The 21638-nt window shown below is 36.0% G+C and overlaps 1 protein-coding gene across 1 annotated transcript in view; it reads left to right on the top strand.

Annotated features, from left to right (window-relative positions):
• The window catches only part of adgrl1a (adhesion G protein-coupled receptor L1a), a 370561-nt gene that overhangs the window by 274014 nt on the left and 74909 nt on the right, over positions 1–21638 (top strand). Inside the window, exons 5-8 of the mRNA XM_056454205.1 lie at positions 17696–17903; positions 18139–18403; positions 18566–18893; positions 19463–19765. Coding sequence (XP_056310180.1) covers positions 17696–17903; positions 18139–18403; positions 18566–18893; positions 19463–19765 — 1104 coding nt within the window. The remainder of the gene's footprint in view (positions 1–17695; positions 17904–18138; positions 18404–18565; positions 18894–19462; positions 19766–21638) is intronic.

Genomic DNA, 21638 nt, shown 5'->3' with positions numbered 1-21638 from the left:
GGCTAATTTGTACAAATTCATACGGTTTCATTTGTATAAAAAATCATATTTTTAAAAGGAGCTGTCCCTGCTGAAAAAAAAAAAACTGCTTAAAGCAGTCTAAGCTGGTTGGTTGGTTTTAACTGGTCGACCAGCCTGGTTTTAGCTGGTTTCCAGCCATGTCTTTGCAGGTCAGGCTGAAAAAATGACCTGCTAAAAACAGTTAAAACCAGCTTGACCAGCCTGGTTTAACCTGGACATAGCTGGATTTGACTGGGTTCCCAGTCTGGTTAGGCTGGTCAAGCTGGTTTTGACTGGTCAGCTCAGACCAGGCTGGAAATGGCCCAAAGCCCTCTAAAACTAGACTGATCAACCAGCTACAACCAGCCAACAATCCTAGGCTGGTTTAAGCTGTTTTATTCAGCAGGGAGAGCAAATGCCATTGGGGGATGAGCAAATTGTACTAAATTGTATGAATGAGATTGTACAAATTCAAGTGGGGGTTGTATGGGGTTGAAAATACCACTAGCACTTGTATGTCTATATATAGTATTTGCATCCCAATTCAAACTATTTCATTAGGATGAAGCATCTGTCCCCAAACTCCACCTCTAAACCCAACTGTCACTGTGGGAGGAGCAAATCTTACTTAAAATCTATGAATGGCATCGTACACATTAATAACATTAGCCACTAAATCAAAAACTTACAAATTGCTGTGAGATTTGCATTAGTATTTATGTTTGGGTACAGATAAATGCAAGTTTGTGTGTTCTTGAAGCATGTAGATGTTTGTTTGCTTTTGTTCTGTTTTTTTGAGATGGGTGTATCAGTGTTTACATGTACGTTGACTCCAGATAGCACAACCTGTTTCTGTTTTGCTGAAGGAGCACAATTTGTTTCTGTTTTGCTGCTAACCCTTTGCTGTCCAGGACACAACCTGGGAGCCTTTCTAGCCTTTATCAGATTAACTCAACCCTAATTCTCATTTCACAGGAATAACCTCTGACCCTTCGCCTTTTTTCATCCCTCCCTCTTTCTTTCTTTCTTTCTTTGCTTCCAAGCACACAGCAACACTTACCAACAACCTTTAACAGTCTTTCTCTATCGCACACAGATGCACAAAACAGCAGTATTTTGCACCTTCTGTCTACATCTGTTTCTCTCTCTCTCTCTCTCTCTCTCTCACACACACACACTGACTCTCAACACACACTCACTGACGTAATTAAGCACACAATGACCCATTCAGCTTTGAAGAGGATGCCCAGTACCACACATAGCTCTGCCCCCTGTTGGCAGCACTTTGTACCTGCCAGTAACAGGTGTAGGATTCAATTAAGCAGCATGTTCTCAGCAGTGAGGCCAGACAGTTAGATGCCACAGCGGGACGGCCTGGAGGAGCCCTGACTCTCTTGCACACACCTGACTGCACTCTCATTTCCCTTTTTCATCTGTAGATCTTTATTCATCTTCTTCAAATGTTGCTTATGAAGATTATGTATAATTATTTATGAGTTTAACCCTTGTGTGGTGTTGTTGGGGATGTTTTCATCAACTCTGGGATGATTTTGAGACTTAATTTGGCTACATTCTTCTTTGTGTTTCAACAAATGGAATGTTTTGTAGTGACAAATCTTATTTTGACACATATTTTGGGAAAATGCTGTAAGATTTAACTCAACTATACACTCTTGGCAAATTTACTAGCCTTGCATTATGTTAGTGGCTGTTTTTGCCCCATTGAGGTCTATTATAATCACATTTGTTGATTGCTAAGCTATGGCACCATATAATCATTCATTCTTTATTATTGGTGATTTTCCCTGTTGGGAAGAGCTGACCATCAGTAGCAGTGCAAAATAAGCTTAGTTTCTGGATTTTATATGGAGTATTGTGTGTGTAAGATAGAGTATTAGAGACATCCTTTGCGCGCTTACCTTAATATGTTTGAGAAAATCAAAATAAGCTCAGCTTTTAGAACATAGTAAACATAGTAAGCGTTTTTTCGTACACACACACACACACACACACACACACACACACACACACAATAATTTGCTGTTATATATAATACTTAGGTCACACTTTATTTTGATGGTCCGTTTGTTGAATTTAGTTACATTGTATTAACATGCCAACAAATTCTCATTAGATTATAAGTAGATGTTATGCTGTGTTCACACCAGACACAGCAAACGCAGGTAAATAGATGCGTAAACATTTTGAGTTTACTCACTTCATTCGCGCGTCAAATCCGCTTCATTCGCGCATCAAATTCACTTCATAACAGATGTGGATTCACGTGGTGGGCAGGGCTTCTGTCTGTCCGGTGACTGTAGCTTTATTGCTAAATGGCTAACATGGCTTTTATAGAGAGAATAACTATGTTTATGTGCTTTGTTATGCATAATTACGCCCCCACAAGAGCAAGCTGCTGATTGGTTAATGTGTTGCGAATGTCCACTGAAGTTCAGATTTTCGAACTAGATCGATTCGCACAAAACATGCGATATGCGCGTCAATCGTGTAAATTGCGCAAAATGCTCAACTCGAGTCACTTCATTCGCACAAATCGCATCATTCGTGCTGCCTCATTCTCACATATCGCACTGCAGGATGTCTATTCACGTCTTTGCATTGACTTAACATGTAAATCACTCGCGATTGACGCTTCCACATCTGCTGTGAACGAAGCATAAGGTTGGGGTTAGGGTTAAGGTTAGTGTAAATTGACATGTTCTTGCAAAGCTTCTTATAGTCAGTTAAATGTCTGTTGAAAGAGCAGTAGCAACAGATATTAAGCAGACAGTCTACTGATACTCAAATGGACCATCAAAATAAAGTGTTAACAATAGTTATAATTATACAGATGTTAACACTTCAATATGTTTCCTCTGCATTAAAGGCGCTTGCAGCTTTTGACCGCTGGGTGGCACTTTAACCATAGATTTCATCAGCTAAAAATTCATCTACATCAACACGCAATAAATTCATCAACATGCAATTTTCAGAATACTAGATAGGAAGGTACTGTATGTGTACCTTATGCATGTTACCGGCAACGTGTGGAATCTCTGTATCCTATAGAATGCCTAGGATATGTAAAGAAAGCCTGATGGTTTTAGGCAAAGTATGAAATATCAGTTTGATGTCAGAAATCCGCAGATTTTTTGTCTATCTATTTTTTTATCCCGTTTATTTTTTCTACTTGTTTAAATATGTGTAAATTTGTATTTATAAATTTTTATATTGATTTCACTAATATTATTGACTATTATGAAAATGTTCATATGATTTATTTACAAAACAGTTGGTAAAGTATTTTCTGTCTTTTAGTAGATATATTACTTGAGAGACTTATGCAGTGCAGATCTAATTGGATTTGCATTGTAAACATTCAATAAAAGTTAAAAAGGCATTATTTTTTATGTCATATATTAAGTTTTTAGTTATGGTAATCCCAAAATCATTCTGCATAAATCTGAGACTTTTAGCAAAAAATGTCCGCAGATTCTGTCTGGCCCTAATCATTACTTATTTTAAAATGGAAGAAATACGAAATGAAGCATATGATGTTCTTACCAGGGAACCCCCCCCAAAAAAAAAACAAACAAAAAAAAAACAAAAAAAAAACAATGAAAGCAGAACTGAGATTAACGTATGTGTTACAATATTGTCTGTAATGTGTTAGTGGAACCTTGCACCAGCAATATGCTGTGCTGCAATAACGTTCAACACTCACATGATTTTATCGGCATCATCAAACAATGACCCAAGCGCCACCGCCAACATCAATGGCTGGAAAAAATGGCATACTTTGTTGCACATAATCTCGGTATTCTATAGAACGCCTAGGCAATGTATGAAGTAACAATCATTTCATAGTTTGACGTTCGATTTTAGGTATTCTTTACATTTCCTAGACATTCTATAGAATGTTTATTTATTTATTTATTTATTTATTTATTTCTTTATTTATTTATTTATTTATTTATTTATTTATTTATTTATTTATTTATTTATTTATTTATTTATTTATTTATTTATTTATTTATGTATTTATTAAACACAGGCCTATCTAAAGAAATAATATTGCCAACTGATGACAAAGAGTAAAAAAAAAAAAAAAATATATATATATATATATATATATATATATATATATATATATATATATATATATATATATATATATATATATATATATATATATATATATATATATATATACATATATATATATATATATATATATATACAAGTTTTACCTCTCGCCCACAGGGAAAACAATCAACTGATCAACAATCAATGCATAATTATATGGTGTCATGACTTTGCAATCAAAAATCGTTATAATGGAAGTCAATGGGGCAAAAACAGCCACTAACATAACAAAAAAGTGTAGTCAATTTGACATTTCTTCTAAACTAAGCAGGCAAATTTGAGATATTTGGTGGATCTTAGATATCTTACTTTTCAAAGATCCTGTTTATGACATTTTATTTCAGATGGATGGTCTTTTAATGTTAAACTAAATGCCAGCAGTCAAAATGCTTATGTAAGTAGTTCAATTATATAACAACAAATATATTCAACTATATATTTAGGGCTCTTTCAACCTCAAATTAATATTTGTTGCTGTCAGAATCAATGTTCTTGGCTTGATTTATATATCAGTGGTACCCTGGTTTGTGTGGTGAGGTGTTTCTCCTAAACTAAGCTGGAATATTTGAGACATTTTATTGCATTTTAGTTATCTTTAGCATTCAAAGATCATATTTCTGACATTTAATTGAGGTATTTCCAGTACTGTATATACTTAAATTTTTATGGATTGTCTTTTAATTCTTAAACTTAATTTTGTTAGTGAAAAAACAAACGTAAACAGTTAAATTTTTCAACAACAATTTATTAAAACAAAACTATATATAATTAGGACCCTTTTAACCTCAAATTCCATTTTATTGCTCTCAGAATCAGTGTTCTCAACTTGATTTAAATATCAGTGGTGTCCTGGCCAGAAGTTTGTCCTAAACTAAGCAGAAATATTTGAGACATTTATTGGATTTTAGACATCTTAGTATTCAAAGATCGTGTTTCTGACATTTAATTGTGGAATTTCCTGTACTGTATTTACTTAGATTTTATGGATTGTCTTTTAATGCTTAAACTAAATTTCATTGGTCAACAAACATACGTAAACAGTTATATTTAGGGCCCTTTTATCCTTAAATTCCATTTTAGTGCTCTCAGAATCAGTGTTCTTGGCTTGATTTATATATCAGTGGCATCCTGGCCAGTTTGCTGAGATGTTTCTCCCAAACTAAGCAGGAATATTAGAGACATTTGCTAGATTTTAGATATCTTTAGTATTCAATATCATGTTTCTGACATTTAATTATGGAATTTCCTGTACTATTTCTACTTTAATTTTTATGGATTGTCTTTTAATGTTTAAGCAAAATTTCATTAGTCAAGTAACATACATAAACAGTTATATTTAGCACCCTTTTAACCTCAGACTTTATTTTATTGCTCTCAGAATCAGTGTTCTTGGCTTGATTTATATATCAGTGGCATCCTGCCCAGTGTGCTGAGATGTTTCTCCTAAACTAAGCAGGAATATTTGAGACATGTGTTGGATTTTAGATATTTTAGTATTCAAAGATCATGTTTCTGACAATTATATATGGAAATTCCTGTACTGTATCTACTTTCATTTTTATGGATTGTCTTTTAATGCTTAAACTAATTTTCATTAGTCAAGTAGCATACATAAACAGTTATATTTAGTGCCCTTTTAACCTCAAACTTCTTTTTATTGCGTTCAGAGTCAGTGTTCTTGGCTTGATTTATATATTAGTGGCATCCTGGACAGTTTGCTGAAATGTTTCTCCTAAACTAAGCAGCAACATTTGAGACATTTGTTGACACACTCTTGGATTTTAGATCACATGCAGTAAGCTTAGCTCAGATATTTTAAGTCTTCAAATATCATATATCTGACACCTGATCGCGAAATTTTCTGTTTTTGCTGAGTTTTTTTTAATGCTCAGAGCTTGTTCTGTCATGGCCTCAGGAGACTTATTTGAGTTCTCTGGTTTGTATCAGCTTGTCTTGAATGTCTAGGAAATTGGAAGTGGAGCTACTGAGAAATATTTGAGTTGATATTGAGTTCTGATGTCTGCTATACTCTATGTGGTGCTACAGAGAGAGGGAAGCTTTATTTTTGAGAGATCGCTCAGGAGACTTGTTAGGGATGCTTCACCCACAAATGAAACTCCCCTGATATCGTTCCAAAAAATACAAAAAAAAAAAAAAAAAAAACAAGCAAACGGTACGACTTTCTTCTTCTGTGGAACACTGAAGTCGATGTTTTGAGAAAAGTGTTTAGTTTTGTACAATGGAAGTCATTTGTCATCAAGACCAACAGTGGTTTTGTGTCCCACAGAAGAAATAAAGTCATTGGAATGACATAATGTGGTTTAAATGAATACATACAGCAATTGTCAGGTTTTTTTTTCTTCACTTTCATCAATTGGTAAAGTTTGTTCCTCACCACTGTCGCCACTGGCTTGCTTGGTTTGAGACTTGTGGAGTTGCGCATCAATGCATTTGCTTTTCAGTGTTTGGACTTTCAACAGTGAAATTTAAACCATACTGAACTGAACTAACCTGAAATTCAACTCTTAAAAACTGGACTGACACTTTTTCAATTTACTAACTTCTATGTTAAGCTGCTTTGACACAGTCTACATTGTAAAAGCGCTATATAAATAGAGATAAATTGAATTAAATTGAATGGAAAGAGGTTAGCGTTTACTTTATGTATCAATTCTATTTATGCCTTGTATTATTTAGTGTCAAACTATTTAGAGACAGAGTGCCTTTACTTGAGAAAAGAACATTCAAGACCTATCTCATAATTAAAACGGTGATCAAGCATATATATTTGATACAGTTTTATCTCCTAGAGTCCATTTGGGACTTTGGCATCTGTTTACATTTTTATGGATTATCTTTTAGTGGTTAAACTAAATGTCAGTAGTCAAAAAGCACATCTAAATAATTGAAATCATAAAAGAATACATCAAATTTGGTAACATTTACAACAATGCATTAACTGCTCTCCGAAACAGCATTTTTGGCTTAATCATAATCTAAAAGCATGCCTATTTATGTTTGAGTGCAGTTTTTACAATCATGCAGACATGTTAATTGTTATTTTTTAAAGGAAACTTGTACTTTGAGAAGTACAGTACAATCTAATTGGGATGCGTTGATGTTTTGATTGTTTTCCTCAAATTATTATGATCCTTTTTTATGATAATATACACTAATAAAAAAATAATAACTATATAAACTTTTTTTTTTTAACTAGTTCAAATATTGGCAATTATATACAGTATATGCTGTACATATGTTGTCTAGGTGACCCATTTATATACTAAATATAGGTAAATGTTTATTTATTAATGTATTTATTTATTTTAATAAATTTGTCAGTAATAGGGGCTCAGTTTTTAGCACTGTCACCTCAGAGCAAGAAGATCTCTAGTTCGAGCCCGGGAACAGTTAATTTCTGTGTGGAGTTTGCATGTTCTCACCATGTTCACGAGAGTTTCCCCCACAGTCCAAAGACATGTGGTATAGGTGAATTGAATAAGCTAAATTGGCCATAGTGTAGTGTAAATGCAAGAGTGTATGGGTGTTTCCCAGTGCTGGTTGCAGCTGGAAGGGCATCCACTGCGTAAAAAACATATGCTGGATAAGCGCTTCCGCTATTCCGCGCTTCCGTTTCCGCTATGGCAATCCGTGTGGAATAAAGGGACTACGCCGAAGGAAAATGAATGAATGAATGAATGAATGAATGTTAGTAATAGTAATAGCAGTAGCAGTACATCCTTGAGAGGTACATCCTAGAGTAAACTGGTAATAGAATTCTGTCAAGGTTTTAAGTTAAAACAAATACATTTGTATACGTTGTCATAGGTATGCTGGTATGTGTAGTAAAGAAAACCACATTGTTTGTACAGAACATATAAGTTCCATTTTTAAACAGTATGTTTGCAGCTTATTATGTAGATAATAAACTGTCAAAATGTAATTTTGTTCCTTCCTTTCTTCTCCATAGACTCTATTTCAGAATTCGCCACAACGGAATGAACCACCCTTACAGCAGCTAGTTTTGCCAGGCAGTCACCCATCTAAATTATAACCAGGTCCAAGCCTGCTTAGTAGGGATGCTCCAATCAATCAGATCGGTATTGGCCTATAATCATATTTAATGATTCGATCGGTACTCGCTGATCTGGCCGATTTCATGAACCAATCGCAAATGTTTGGTTATGTGTTTACCATAGATATTTACATTAGATGTTGCCTATGCTGTTGTTGTCTATTGGAAGGAATGCGTCAATAAAGCCACCATTTTAGTACAGGGTAGCGCTCCTCTGAAATGAATGTGGGACCAAAGTTTAGTGGAGGACTTACCATTCAGAGCCAGAGATACATATATACATATATCTATGATTGGGAGTTTTCCCGGCGGTCAGTATGCAAATATTTTTTTTCAATTACGAAAATTATAATTTTACATCACTTTTCTACATCGATGGATAAGTGACTGCACAGGCATTGCCGACAAAGACCATGTGTTTGTGTGCATTGAAATGTATTATCCTCCTTCCCTGTTAAATTTGATCTAATCCATGTCCTGAAACACAGCCCCTCTCCTGCTTCTCATTCTAACGGAGGAAGCGATTAATTTGTGAATGAATCCCCGCTATGAACGACTCCTTCACTTAGCCGACAATAGTACAAGTTTCTGGCACCGCAGCATCTTGTTGTCATATTTCATTTACACTGTTTGCTGATTTTATTCAACAAAATCAGCATAAGCCTATATTTAGTGCAAGTTGGTGCTACTTTGCCTTATGGTCAGTGCAGTAAGTGACTGTTTTATCATCAATACTTTTATTTCAAGTGGTGAGCGGGACCATAATAATTTTCCATTTTTGGAAGGTAGGAGGGTCAATGCAAGTAGTGTCATTCTCATCTGAAAAGGATGCCTCATTATCAGGATCATCCTCAAGATTATCCTGTCTCAGACAGATTCTCCTCTATGTCACTTTTAATGGCAAAAACCTGTGACAAAATCTCACTGACAGAAACCCTTTGCTTAGAGGCCATTTTCAATTGAGAGAGCTTAAAGAGAGCCATAAGAGAGCAATAAGAGTAATATTTTAGAAAGCTTTATGTGCATGCTCTTATAGCTTTGCACATACCCTGTAAACCATGTGAATTATACTGTAATTGTACTTGTACATGTGTGATGACAATAAATTGAATCTAATCTAATCTAATCTAATTATGTTTTCCCCTCCCACAAAAAAAAATCATGGAAAATATCAAAATTCTCGCAAGAATTAGGTCCATCCCCCCACCCCCATCCCCGATGGGAATTTTTTTTAGTTTTTCTTTTATTACACTTAGCATATAAAATTAAGTGCATATTATAAAATCATAGCATGTTATATTGACCTCAATATTACCCAAATTTTTTTTTTTTTTTCATATTTCTTCTGTTTTATACAGCTAAAAGACCCTGGGGTAAAATTGACCCCAAAGAACACTGATGTTACAATATGTGTACAGAGCATTGAAAAAAATACAGTTCAATTTGTTCAATTTGAAGCAAAAAAAAAAAAAAACAATGTCAACCATATATGCACATACGTCTAGCATTGAATGGGGTCAAATTGACCCCAAGGATAATAGGAGGGTTAATAATATAACTTCTTGTAATTTACATATTACAATAAACAGAAGTGTATAGGGCTATTTTCTTTAAGTAAGTAATGGATTTATAGGTGTGCATTTTAATTTCTTATGCAAAAAGATTTTCTTGATTGAGACGTTGAATTGTTCTTTCATCAAATTGCATTGCATTGTATTGTTAGTAAATTCTCTTACCAGTTTTTCTATCTGTACTGTCTAATGTGTTCTGTAAAGCTTCTTCATTTATTATCTTAGGTAAGGCAAAATCTCCACTTAAGTATCATACTTAGAGGGAAAATGTGCCTTATCTATAATAAAGCTTGAAGCATCAGAAACGGTACTCAGTATTGGCTGATCACCATGACATGTACGATACTCAGTATCGGCTACAATAATCCGAATCTGTTTAGCTTCCAAAATCAGACAAGATCAAATGTTCTCAAGGTGGAATGGCCAAAAGCTGTCAAAATTTGTTAATTTCAAATAAGCAAAATTCTATGACATTCCAATCTACATTATACAATAAATTAAATTTGTATATCTATATTAAATGATTGTCATCACATAATTTATAGAATCCTAAAATTATTTTCGTTTTACAATCCCTTAATTAGAGTTCACAGACCCAACTGTGAGGATAGTGGCCTTAGCCGAAACAAGTAAGTATAAATGATAGACATACAGTGCTCAGCATAATTGAGTACACCCCATTTTGAAAATTAATATTTTATCCATTTCTCAGTGATTATAGGCAATGTCTTTTTCCATTTCAGCAAAGCAAATTTATTAAACAGATATATTTATTAAAATAATATTTTAGTCACCAAACATATTTAGAAATCGAAAGATAATACAATTAAATTCAGGCGAAAATAAATTAAAACCTACAAAATTTCAACAAAAAAAACATTTTTTTTGCTTCTTTGATTTTTCCTCTTTTTAATTTTTTTTAATTATTTTTCTATAACATATACATTTGGGTGTACTAGTTTTTGGACTGTTATGGTGAGTTATTTTGTTAGATAAGCTCTAGATTTAGCTTCAGTACTGACTTATCTAATGTATATGCACAAATATAATTTTGTACAGCTTCATATTAAAATATGAATTTAAAAGATAGATTTGTGAGGGGTGTACTTAAATATGCTGAGCACTGTATACACATTATCTGTATATTGCTACAAATGGATGTGGATAACTCTGAGGCATAGGAAAAATGGAAATCTCTTCATTTTTTGACTTTTCATTTTGGTATCTGAGCATCGTTTTATAGATGTCTTGTCACAACTGTAGGAAACACTTCTGAGACATACTTTTGTTGAAGTGAAAAGTCAAAACCTAAACTGATGTCTCCATTTCATCTAATTGCTTTCTAGGAGACACAGTTAAGGTGTAAAAGAGTTGTGTTTTCTGAAGTTTCTATTCTGAGGGTGGTTAACGGCAGCAGTATAGGTGACTATAAAAACAGCATTGTTTTAATGATAGTTCTGTCTGTAGGGAAAATTGCAAAAGCTAAAAAAGCTAATTAGCGCCATGAATGGCAGCACACTTTTTAAAAAAAAATCTTTTTTCAGTGTTTTATAGAGGTGGAGGTGCAAATTTGTTTCTTACTCAGGGATTAAAAGCAGTAGGAAGTTGGTTTCAGTCCCAGGTAGGTGTGACCTACCAGGATGGTGTTATTGCAGAAAACACCACAAGATATCGAGGTGAGAGCAGTTTAGTGACCTAAGCCCGGTGTAGATTGACAAGGATAATTGCGCACAGTATGTTGCTCATTTTTCCAATAGTTTGGTAGGAATGTGTTATAAAAAGTTGAGTTTTAGAAAGAAAGCCAACCAGAGCCCAGTATACAGTAGGGAACTGAGCTGCCAGAGAGCACAGGTCAGGTTTAATGAATTCTCCCAGGTCACACTCTGTGTGTGGGAGTGAGTCTTTCAGTGGACTGAAAAGTCCCACACATGCACACTTATTCCTATCTCGAACCTCTGTAATTATCATATTCACCATAATAAGCCCTTCGTTACATCCCTAATAGCATCAGGAAAGAAAGAAGCTCTAGTGTAGCAAGACACTGAAAGAGAGAGAGGGAGAGCCTTTATCTTAAATTAGAGCATACTGAGCTGTTTGTGGACAGCAATTGTTGAATGTTGACAACGCAGCAGCTGGGTATGGTGCAGCGAATGTGTGTTTGTGGATGCGTTGCTTGTATCAGCCTTCATGTTGGTGAGCAGACACTTGGACAGGTTTCCTATAGATTTTCTCAGTGTAACCTAAATTACATCCTCCGTTGTTGAGATTGCATAAAGACTGCTTTAAACCTGTGACACGGTTGGAGTTTTCATCCCAGCTTGTGAGGCTCAAACATTCAACCCAGGCTTAATTTGTGCTTTGACCTACATTTTCAATCTGAAAAACATTACTCTGGGTACATTTCGTTGCACGTTTTAGATGTTAAATTCACTAGACGACGCTGCGTACATTTTTGGGTATGTTTTGTTGTACGTTTCAGGCACATGTCCTTCTTGTACATGTCCATGAGAAGGTCAAGGTTAGGCATGGGCCAAAAACTTGTTTCAATGTTTATTGCGGTTTGGACAAGTCCCGATTTTAAAACCATTATGATTTTCTGTTTAATGATATTAAGTCAATGATTCATTATAATTATTTAGAACGACATATTTACTCTTCTAAAATGTTTCTTAAAATAAAATATTAGTGATGGGTAGTCCTTGAACGCTTCGTACATTTTGAACAAATCTTTTATGTGACACGAAAATGATAAGTCCTCTCAAGGAGTGATTTGTTCATTCGCGCATGCGCAGTGTTGTGAAGGTGGAGGAGGAGATTAGTAAATTTTTTGTATCATCTATCGGGTTTGAGTTGTTTGTTCATCACGTGAAAGAAGCCAATCATATGAATTTAAAAAAAGAGATTTGATCCGTTCATCTCTCGAGTCCTCGGTTTGAGTTGTTCGTTCAGCATGTGAAAGACAGAAGCCAATCATATGCAATCAGAGCCAGAAAAAGATTTGATTCGTTCATCTCTCGAGTCCTCGGCTTGAGTTGTTCATTCATCACTTGAAAGACAGAAGCCAATCACATGTATTTAGAACTGGAAAAAATATTTTATCCATTCATCTCTTGGGTCTTTGGTTTAAGTTGTTTGTTCATCACGTGAAGGATGAAAGCCAATCATATGAATTTAGAGCCAGAAAGAGATTTGATCTGTTCATCTCTCGAGTCCTCGGTTTGTGTCGTTCGTTCATCACATGAAAGACAGAAGCCAATCATCTGAATTTAGAGCCAGAAAAAGATCAACTTTTGGGCTAGTTGTAGATGTGTATGGAAGCATCTCGTAACATTTTAATGTTTATTTGGCAAATTGAACAAAATTACCCAAATGAATCGCAAAAAGATTAGTTCATTTTGATGAAGGTCCAAGTCAGTAAAATGATCTGAACTTCCCATCACTTCAAAAAATATTATGATCAATGGGTAAAAAGGTTATTGTTTTTTACCCAGACATTTAAAAACAAGATATTTTAGAGCAGTAATCACAATACTGTGAAATTGTGAAACCATAATATATTTGTTAACTGTTATCATATCTACCCATGCCTAGGCAGGTCTTGGTGTACAGATCACCATCGAACCACTGACCTAAACCCGTCCATAAACTTTATTAATAGTGTTTTCAATTGCAAACTTAAGCCAAAAACGCGATGCGACCGCATAGTTTTACCTTGAGTACCACAAGTACAACACCTTAGAAAAGTGAGTCCCCACCACAAATATTGTCTATATGGAGATAGACATCATCGAAAACATTTTGTGTTTTGCAAAGAACTCCATGACAATAATCCATTATTTGTAGATAATATGTCCCTGTATATGTCATTAATGTGAAAAGGAACAAAAGTTGTTGTCATCATTCTGCCCTGTAGCTTTCATTTTACCTAGGAACTGCATAGGTACCTTACATACCTGAGGTATACTTTTATCTCAAATGTATGTTAAAGTGGGCTTTGAAAGTTTAACAAAATTGTTGGGTGAGACATGTCTTTCCAATGAGCAATTACTTCCTTCGTGGACTCTACAGGACTGACCAGTCTTAGTGTGATTGAACGGGAAAAGCATGTGAAAGTGTGTGTCTGGCAGTGTGTTGCATTTGTCCCAATTTTTTTTGAAACTCAGGGTGCTCATTCTTTGTTTTATGGGTCACCCATATAGAACGGGTCAATACAGTGTGTTGCCGTTCCTCTCAGAAAGGCACTCCCTCCCTTCTCTTAGATGAGTCTATTAATATGCTTTGGTTCCGAGATAGTGTTTGTCACTGCATGATGGAAGATTTGTTTTTTCCTATTTGTATATCGACATTTCAGTGACTAATGGTATTAGTGGACTAAATGAATAAGAGGATTGTCGCTGTATTTTCTGAGAGTCTGACAGGCCTATAGAGAAAGAGTGGAATTTAAACAACCCTGCTTTACAAAATCACTGTTGTGCTGTGGGTAGTGTCGGGATGAGCATAGTTATACTGCCCAACTAAATAATTTTGCTGGTAAAGCAGGATAACAGTTTTGAATTTTCTGAGGTTGATGATTGCCCAAATTTGGTTAAGCTTGTCTGCTGGGATTTGTATATATGACTGGCATTCTTGTGTTTTGGAAGTCACCGGTTACTGGTTTCTAAATGTCTTCAAAATATGTATTTTGTGTTCAACAGAATAATAATAATAATAATAATAATAATAATAATAATAATAATAATAATAATAATTATTATTATTATTATTATTATTATTATTATTGTGTCAAGTGAAGGGTGAGTAAATAGTTCATATTCTGTAGTAGTAAATAGTAAATAGTTCAAAGTTTGGGTAAACGTACTGTAGGAAGATACCCAGCAGGCACGCAATGTTATAAGGCATTAATAGTAGGTTAGATTTAGGTCATCAATGTATAAGGATATAAATTTTGATGTCCAATAACGTCATGAAATGATGGAGATTTTTAGTAGATTTTTCGGTGGTGTTGAAAAATGAACAAAAACCAACGTTGAGCCAACATCTTAAACCAAAGTCATATTGACGTCTAATACTGACCTTTATTCAACAGGTCTGATAACATCTGGTAACATCCACACAGCATCAAGCTGTAACATCATTGGACGTTGATATCATGTTGTTTTTAGGTTGCATTGGAAAGTAATCAAAATGCAACATCTGTCTGATGTTAAACATTGATATTGGCATTGGGTTCTGACATCAACCTGATTTTCATTTCCAATCAGAATGCACCATCCCACGACGTTGGGGTACAACATCAATCTGATGTCATGTTGACATCCTGTGTTTGCTGGGAACTGTTTGAAATCGCTTTTGCTAGAAAGAAAGAAAGAAAGAAAGAGAATCCTCCTGTAGAATTTCTTGCATGCAGACTTTAGCTACAGGCAGCTTCAGCATACTTACCTAGAAGCCTCTACTCAATCTGAAGAACTTGATTAGTTTAAGCTGCCTTTAATTAAGGTTGGAGCTAAACTCTTGGGTGAGAAACAGGTTTGGAATCCCCCCCTGTGTTACCAAACCCAGCTTCAAAACCATGGGCCAATTCTATCTTGACAAAGTTGGTCTAACAAGGCTAAACAAGTCTTCTCATTGGAACTAAATTTAGCTTGAATAGCTATCTAAAAGTGTGTTTCCTGCTCCTGGAGACATTCCAACACTTTTTAAACTCTTCTTAAACCCTCCCGATTCATCACCATAGGATTACCAAGACCTGATTGAAGAGTCAGATTAGAAGTCCAACAGTTGTACTTTTGTTGTGCCTCCAGGAATTGTGTTGAAAAACACTGATCTAGACTATCTTGATTAGATTGGATCAAGGCCATGTTGTTTGTGAGACTGTATGAAGAACGCAATGTTCCTGATTAATCAGATTGATCATGATCGTAATTCTGGTGAAGTTATTTGGAAAGCCTGGTGGGACTACTAACAAACCAAAATCCCATGGTCTGAGATAGCATTTAATATATAATCAATAAATCCTGAAAAATAAGTGCTTATTTCTTGGGTCAGAGTGAATCGGTTTATAACTCCTTTATCTTAACTTGAAGGGATTTCTATAGCTATTGACCAAATTGTAACCCTTATCTGTTATAAGGTGTGCAAAAATGTTTGTATCTGTGTCCATGTGTAATATTTACAAATCGTTTAAAAATAGTTTTGCAATTGTTTTGGCTTGTGTAGTTATCATACAAAAGGACTGAATGTCTCGGGCACGCAGATCCTACAGCAGGAATACCCCCTTAACTTATCCCCCCATGAGATGTCCTCAACATCCGTACATGCTTACAGCTGTCTCCTGAGACAGCAAAGTGCTGATGATGTCTGCTTTCTTTTTCCATATACACCCCCTGCTCCCTTTTCCCACACCCACTAGAAGTATATAGATTCTCTCAGGTCCCCATGCCCTCTCAGTCCGGGAGTGAGAAACTGCGTCAGCCAGCTAATTCACACCAATCCCAGGTGAACGACTGCCTTCAGAGTATAGAGACAGAGATTGGTGTCTCTATACATGTGTGTGTGTGTGTGTCTTTATGAAGTACTCCTACCAGATGAAACTTGAACATTGCAGTTCCTACAGTAAATGACTGGCATCCCTACATTTATTTTCAAGAACAAACATGTTAAAAACACACAATCTGACATTACAGCAGCTTAATGGCATTACCTGGGCCCTGTCCCAAATGGCACACTTATTGTGGACTTGAGGTTTTCATGAGTTTCCTAGAGGTAAAGGGATTTCCCATTGGTTATTTTACAATTCAAATGGATGAAGAGACAGTTTGTGCTGGAGTGGCCTCACAAATTGACTATTATTCACCAGTCCACGTGTATTCAAAATATAATTGTACTATTTAAGACAGGGCTCCTGATTGAAGCAATCTCTGCTGGAAATTTTGTGTGATGCTAACTACATGGTAGATTGTTGCTAGATTACAGTGAGTTTCCTTGTCTTACTTGCTTAAGATGGTCTACAGAGTTGACTCCAACTCCACTGAGTAATACCAAAACATTCCTTCCTAACTCTTTTCTTGGGTTACCACAAACATTGCATGCTTCTTTTTGTTTATCTTATCTAATACACCTGTCCTAACTCATTGGCTCATTGGTAGAGTATCCAAGCACCAAATTGGGTGACCTACAAAATTATGGCTTCCAAAATATTGGTTGCAATGACTAGGGTTGGGAAACACAGTAATAAAGTTGGACCAGCTAATAGACAAAAATGATCAAACCTGTCTAATTAATTTACCATCAGAACAACAACATAATTGGCTTGCTGTAATTCCAAGGAGGTCTACCGGCTCTGGCCAGCTTGAACAAGATGATTGATTAGCATCAATCAAGATACATCATCTAGATGTCCAGCCAACAATCTGTGCCAACCTGGACTAACTAACAACCATAAATGACTTGTCAATCTAGAAACAATGTACAATTAGCTGTTATCAGAAGCTGGTAATTTCTAGCAAGGACATTGAAGTGAGACAGGGTAAAGCAAATCTAATTTACAGCAATATACAAGCACCAGAAGCCAGGATTGTTTCATCTCCCCTCATCAGCCTCTAGTCCAGTGTCCAGATACTTGACTAATGAACATTACACTTTCATTATAAGAACAATCATTTATCTCATGTCCTTTCTCCCATTTCTCTCTCCCTCTCTCTTCCTCTTTCTTGCTGCATTATTCTTTTATATTACTGTCCCCTATTGCCCTCTTTACCCTTCATATCTACAATTGTTTTCAAATTTCTTCTATTTTTAATCCTATCACACCATCATTCTGTGCATTCTTGCTGTCCCCTCCTTGTTATTTCATATTTCCCTCTCTTTCTCTCCCTCCCACTCTCTCTCTCTTCTACATCTCCAGTCTTTGTTTGTCCTGGGACTCTATTAAGGGTGCAGGCAGCAAGTTTGCTGCAGGAGGCGGAGCATCAGTCGGGGGCATGGTGTAAGGATCCCCTGCAGTCTGGTGACCGTCTTTACGTCATGCCCTGGACTCCGTACCGCACTGATATGCTGTACGAGTATGCTTCGTGGGAAGACTTCAAGCAGAATCGAGCCACAACCACCTACAAGTGAGTGAGGACTGTAGGGTTTAGAACCTATAACCATCTCTGTGTATAACAATAGTAATTTAAATTATTTCATGAACTTACTGATCCTTGGCATTATCCCTAGACAGGTATATTAGAGTGTAGAATCCTGATTTAGTTTCAGATAATAAGGTTTCTAAAATGTAGCAGAAATAAAAAGTTAATGAGAGCTACACTTACAGTAAGTCAGCTCAAATATCACACTCGTTTCCCACAGGCTGCCAAATCGTGTGGATGGAACAGGCTTTGTCGTTTATGATGGTGCTGTATTTTACAACAAGGAACGCACACGCAACATCGTTAAATATGACTTGCGGACACGGATCAAGAGTGGAGAAGCCATTGTCAATAATGCAAACTACCATGACACCTCACCTTACCGCTGGGGGGGAAAGTCTGATATTGACCTTGCAGTGGATGAAAATGGTCTCTGGGTCATCTACGCTACTGAGGCCAATAATGGGCGACTGGTGGTCAGCCAGGTCAGTGTCACTAAATAGTGCAAGTTACAGAATTTCAGCTGAGTTCAGATTTAAATGTTGGTTACATATTAAGAATCATATTCTTTCCAAAACTGTGGAGTAATCAAATTATTACCTTATAACATATGAACACAATCGTAATACAAACTTTTTCTCTTTCAGGTTAATCCTTACACTCTTCGCTTTGAGGGTACCTGGGAGACCAGCTTTGATAAACGACTGGCATCCAACGCTTTCATGGCATGTGGTGTCCTCTATGCTGTACGCTCTGTTTATCAGGATGATGACAGTGAAGCAGGTGGAGATCTAGTGTTGTATGCATACAACACCAATCGAGCACGGGAGGAGCCTGTCCACATACCCTTCCCCAACCCATACCAGTATGTGTCTTCTGTGGATTACAACCCACGAGACAATCAACTTTATGTCTGGAATAACTACAATGTACTGCGCTACCCCCTAGAGTTTGGCCCACCAGATCCCACTGCTGGTAAGTGGTAGGGTAGGGTAGAGATCAGTGGGAGGCAAAGGCTAACAGACAGTTTGATCTGTTAAGTGTCAACGTTCTGTTAGTGTTCCCCTCTGTGTCTTCAATACATTATCTTTATGGTTTAATTAGCAGTGGTCATTAGCATTTTGTCAGATCAGAAAAAAAAAGATTTCTAATCAATTATTCATTCCCATCTTCTTGCCATGAACATTCTATGTCTGTCTTTCTCTCTCTCTTTCTCGCTCTCGCTCCTACTGTATTTTGTTCTATCTATTCTCAGAGGGAATGTGGGAACATATAGTTATACATTAAAGACTAGCAAATGCTCCTGCTGCTTTAGTTATCTTCTTACCAACTTTCTCATATTCCTTTTGCCAGAGACATCAAACATTTAGGTTTTCCTTTCTTTTATGTTGTCTCTTTTTTATCTTTGTCAAACAAAAGCACACATCCTCGTTGACTCCATAGGTGTTCTGCATTTGCTTCTCTGCCTCTAGCGCTCTTGTTGCCTCAGTTTCATTTCATTTGCCTGCATTTTCTTAGCATTCCTGTCTGTCTCTTACACACAGGTCCTCCTGTCACCACCCAGATGAGCAGTAGCACCACCACTGCAGCAAGACCTATCACGTCCAGTTCCATCCCCTCAACCATTAGACCTCTGCCACCCACAGCTCACCCGATAGGGGCCATCAACAAGGCACCAGACCTGCGACCTATCACTGCCACTGTACCAGTGACTCGCAGACCCTTGCGTGTTCCACCCCAGGGACCTGAAATCGAGGTGTGTGAAGCCAGAGTAGCCCGAGGTGTGCAGTGGCCCGCCACCCAGAGGGGAGAGACCGTAGACAGACCGTGCCCTAAAGGATCACTAGGTAAGTGAGAGATGACAGGGTAACCGATTTGCCGATTGATATAACCATAGCTTAGAAATGTTACGCCAATTTTCAGGTAAAGGGCATATGTGATCAGAGCATTTTTGGAACTACTGGTAAATGAAATTTATCAGGTTGTAAACAACATAGAGGGATGACAGGTGACTGTTTGTTGACGGATTTAAGTATAGACATTTTCACACATGTAGCCATTTTTTGAAATGTGATGGCATTTTCAGGTAAAGGGTATGCCTGAATAGATCATTTTGGGAACTACTGGTAAATGTTGGATGAGAAACATTAGTGGTGAAGTTCAGTTTTAAATATGCATGAACAAAGGCATAAGGTACATTTTCTAATTTCTCCACCAGAGCGAATGGCTTCAACAAGTTTAATGTCATGTTTTAGTGCTAAGGTGAAAGTGATGAGCAGTGTTAGGGAGTAACTAGTTACAAGTAACGGTGTTACGTAATTTAATTACAAAATAAAAGTAACAGTAATTCGTTACAGTAACTAAGAAAATGTGTAATTAAATTGCAGTTAATTATGAAAATGTTAAAGATTACAAATGGGGTTACATCTAAATATGTTGAATAATATTAATCTGTTGCTTGTTTTTGATATGCACGATGCCTTCTGCTAAGGCCATATATTAAAGCAGTGCTATGCTGATGCTTTTGATTGGTTTTTCGGTTTAATTGCGGCGCACCACGTCTACCAGTTACGTTAATTTTCTCTGCCGCTGATAGCATTAGGCTACTACAATCAGTCCGAGAGCTGCAAGTAGTGACACTACAAATTAACTACATTTCTCATTAGCGTAGCGTTAGCGTCGCTACTTTCTAAATCAAAAAGCTTTTCAGTAGCAAAGCTATTTTATTAGTGAAGTAGCGCAGTAGCGTCAACACAAGCTATATTTACCAATCGTGGATCAATAAGGTCGGTGTCTAGCTGATGAAAGTAAATCCATATGACGGCGAGAATGACAATTTCTTCTTCTTCCTGTTTTCAGTGGTGGACAACAAACTGTTTGGTATGTGACTGCCACCTTTCACTCTGGTCGGTGACGTCGCCAACCAATTAGGCTAACATGAGAAATTTCCTTGATGGAAAGATGACTGAGGGAGAGGAGGTCTATAGTTTACTGTAGTAAAGGTTAAAGTATACTATGGTTATTACTATTAGTTCATGATAGTTACTAATGATACTACATTATGTAGTGTGATTTTTAATGAAGAGTTGTAAATATAAATACAATATAATGCTCATTCCTAAATATTCCCCTTTAATATAAATTACTATTTTATTTTTAATGTGTAACACCTGCTTTTATTGGATTTTTTGTTTTTGTTATTTTTGTTTTTGTTATTTACTATAATTTGTTTCTGTTTGGTACAGCATATTATTTAGAGATGTAAAGAATAGATATTATTTAACTGAACATTTATGCTTAATATGTTTCATTGACAGTTTTATTGATCACTAAGATATGATTGACTTGGATTTAAGTTCCTTAAAAATGAAACAAAAAAATTGTGAAAATAGCTTTTTTGTTATAAGGTCTGGTTTTGTGGCAGCTGTACTTAAAATTAAATAATCTTATTTCAAGTGATGAAAGACTTGATGGAAGACTAGTTTTAAAATATTAACAGTAAACAGAGCAACTGTAAGATCACACCTGCTTGGTATAAATGTTTGAAAATAATTTAGTTGAAAATATCCATTAGAAACTTAAAAGTAATCAAAAAGTAATCACATGTAATCGGGTACTTTACTTTTATAAAGTAATTGAAAAGGTACACTACTTATTACATTTTAAATAGGGTAATTTGTAATCTGTAATCTATTGCATTTCCAAAGTAACCTCCCCAAC

Source organism: Danio aesculapii, chromosome 3, assembly GCF_903798145.1.
Source record: "Danio aesculapii chromosome 3, fDanAes4.1, whole genome shotgun sequence".
Classification (NCBI taxonomy): Eukaryota; Metazoa; Chordata; class Actinopteri; order Cypriniformes; family Danionidae; genus Danio; species Danio aesculapii.
This window is presented reverse-complemented; position numbering and strand designations above follow the sequence as displayed.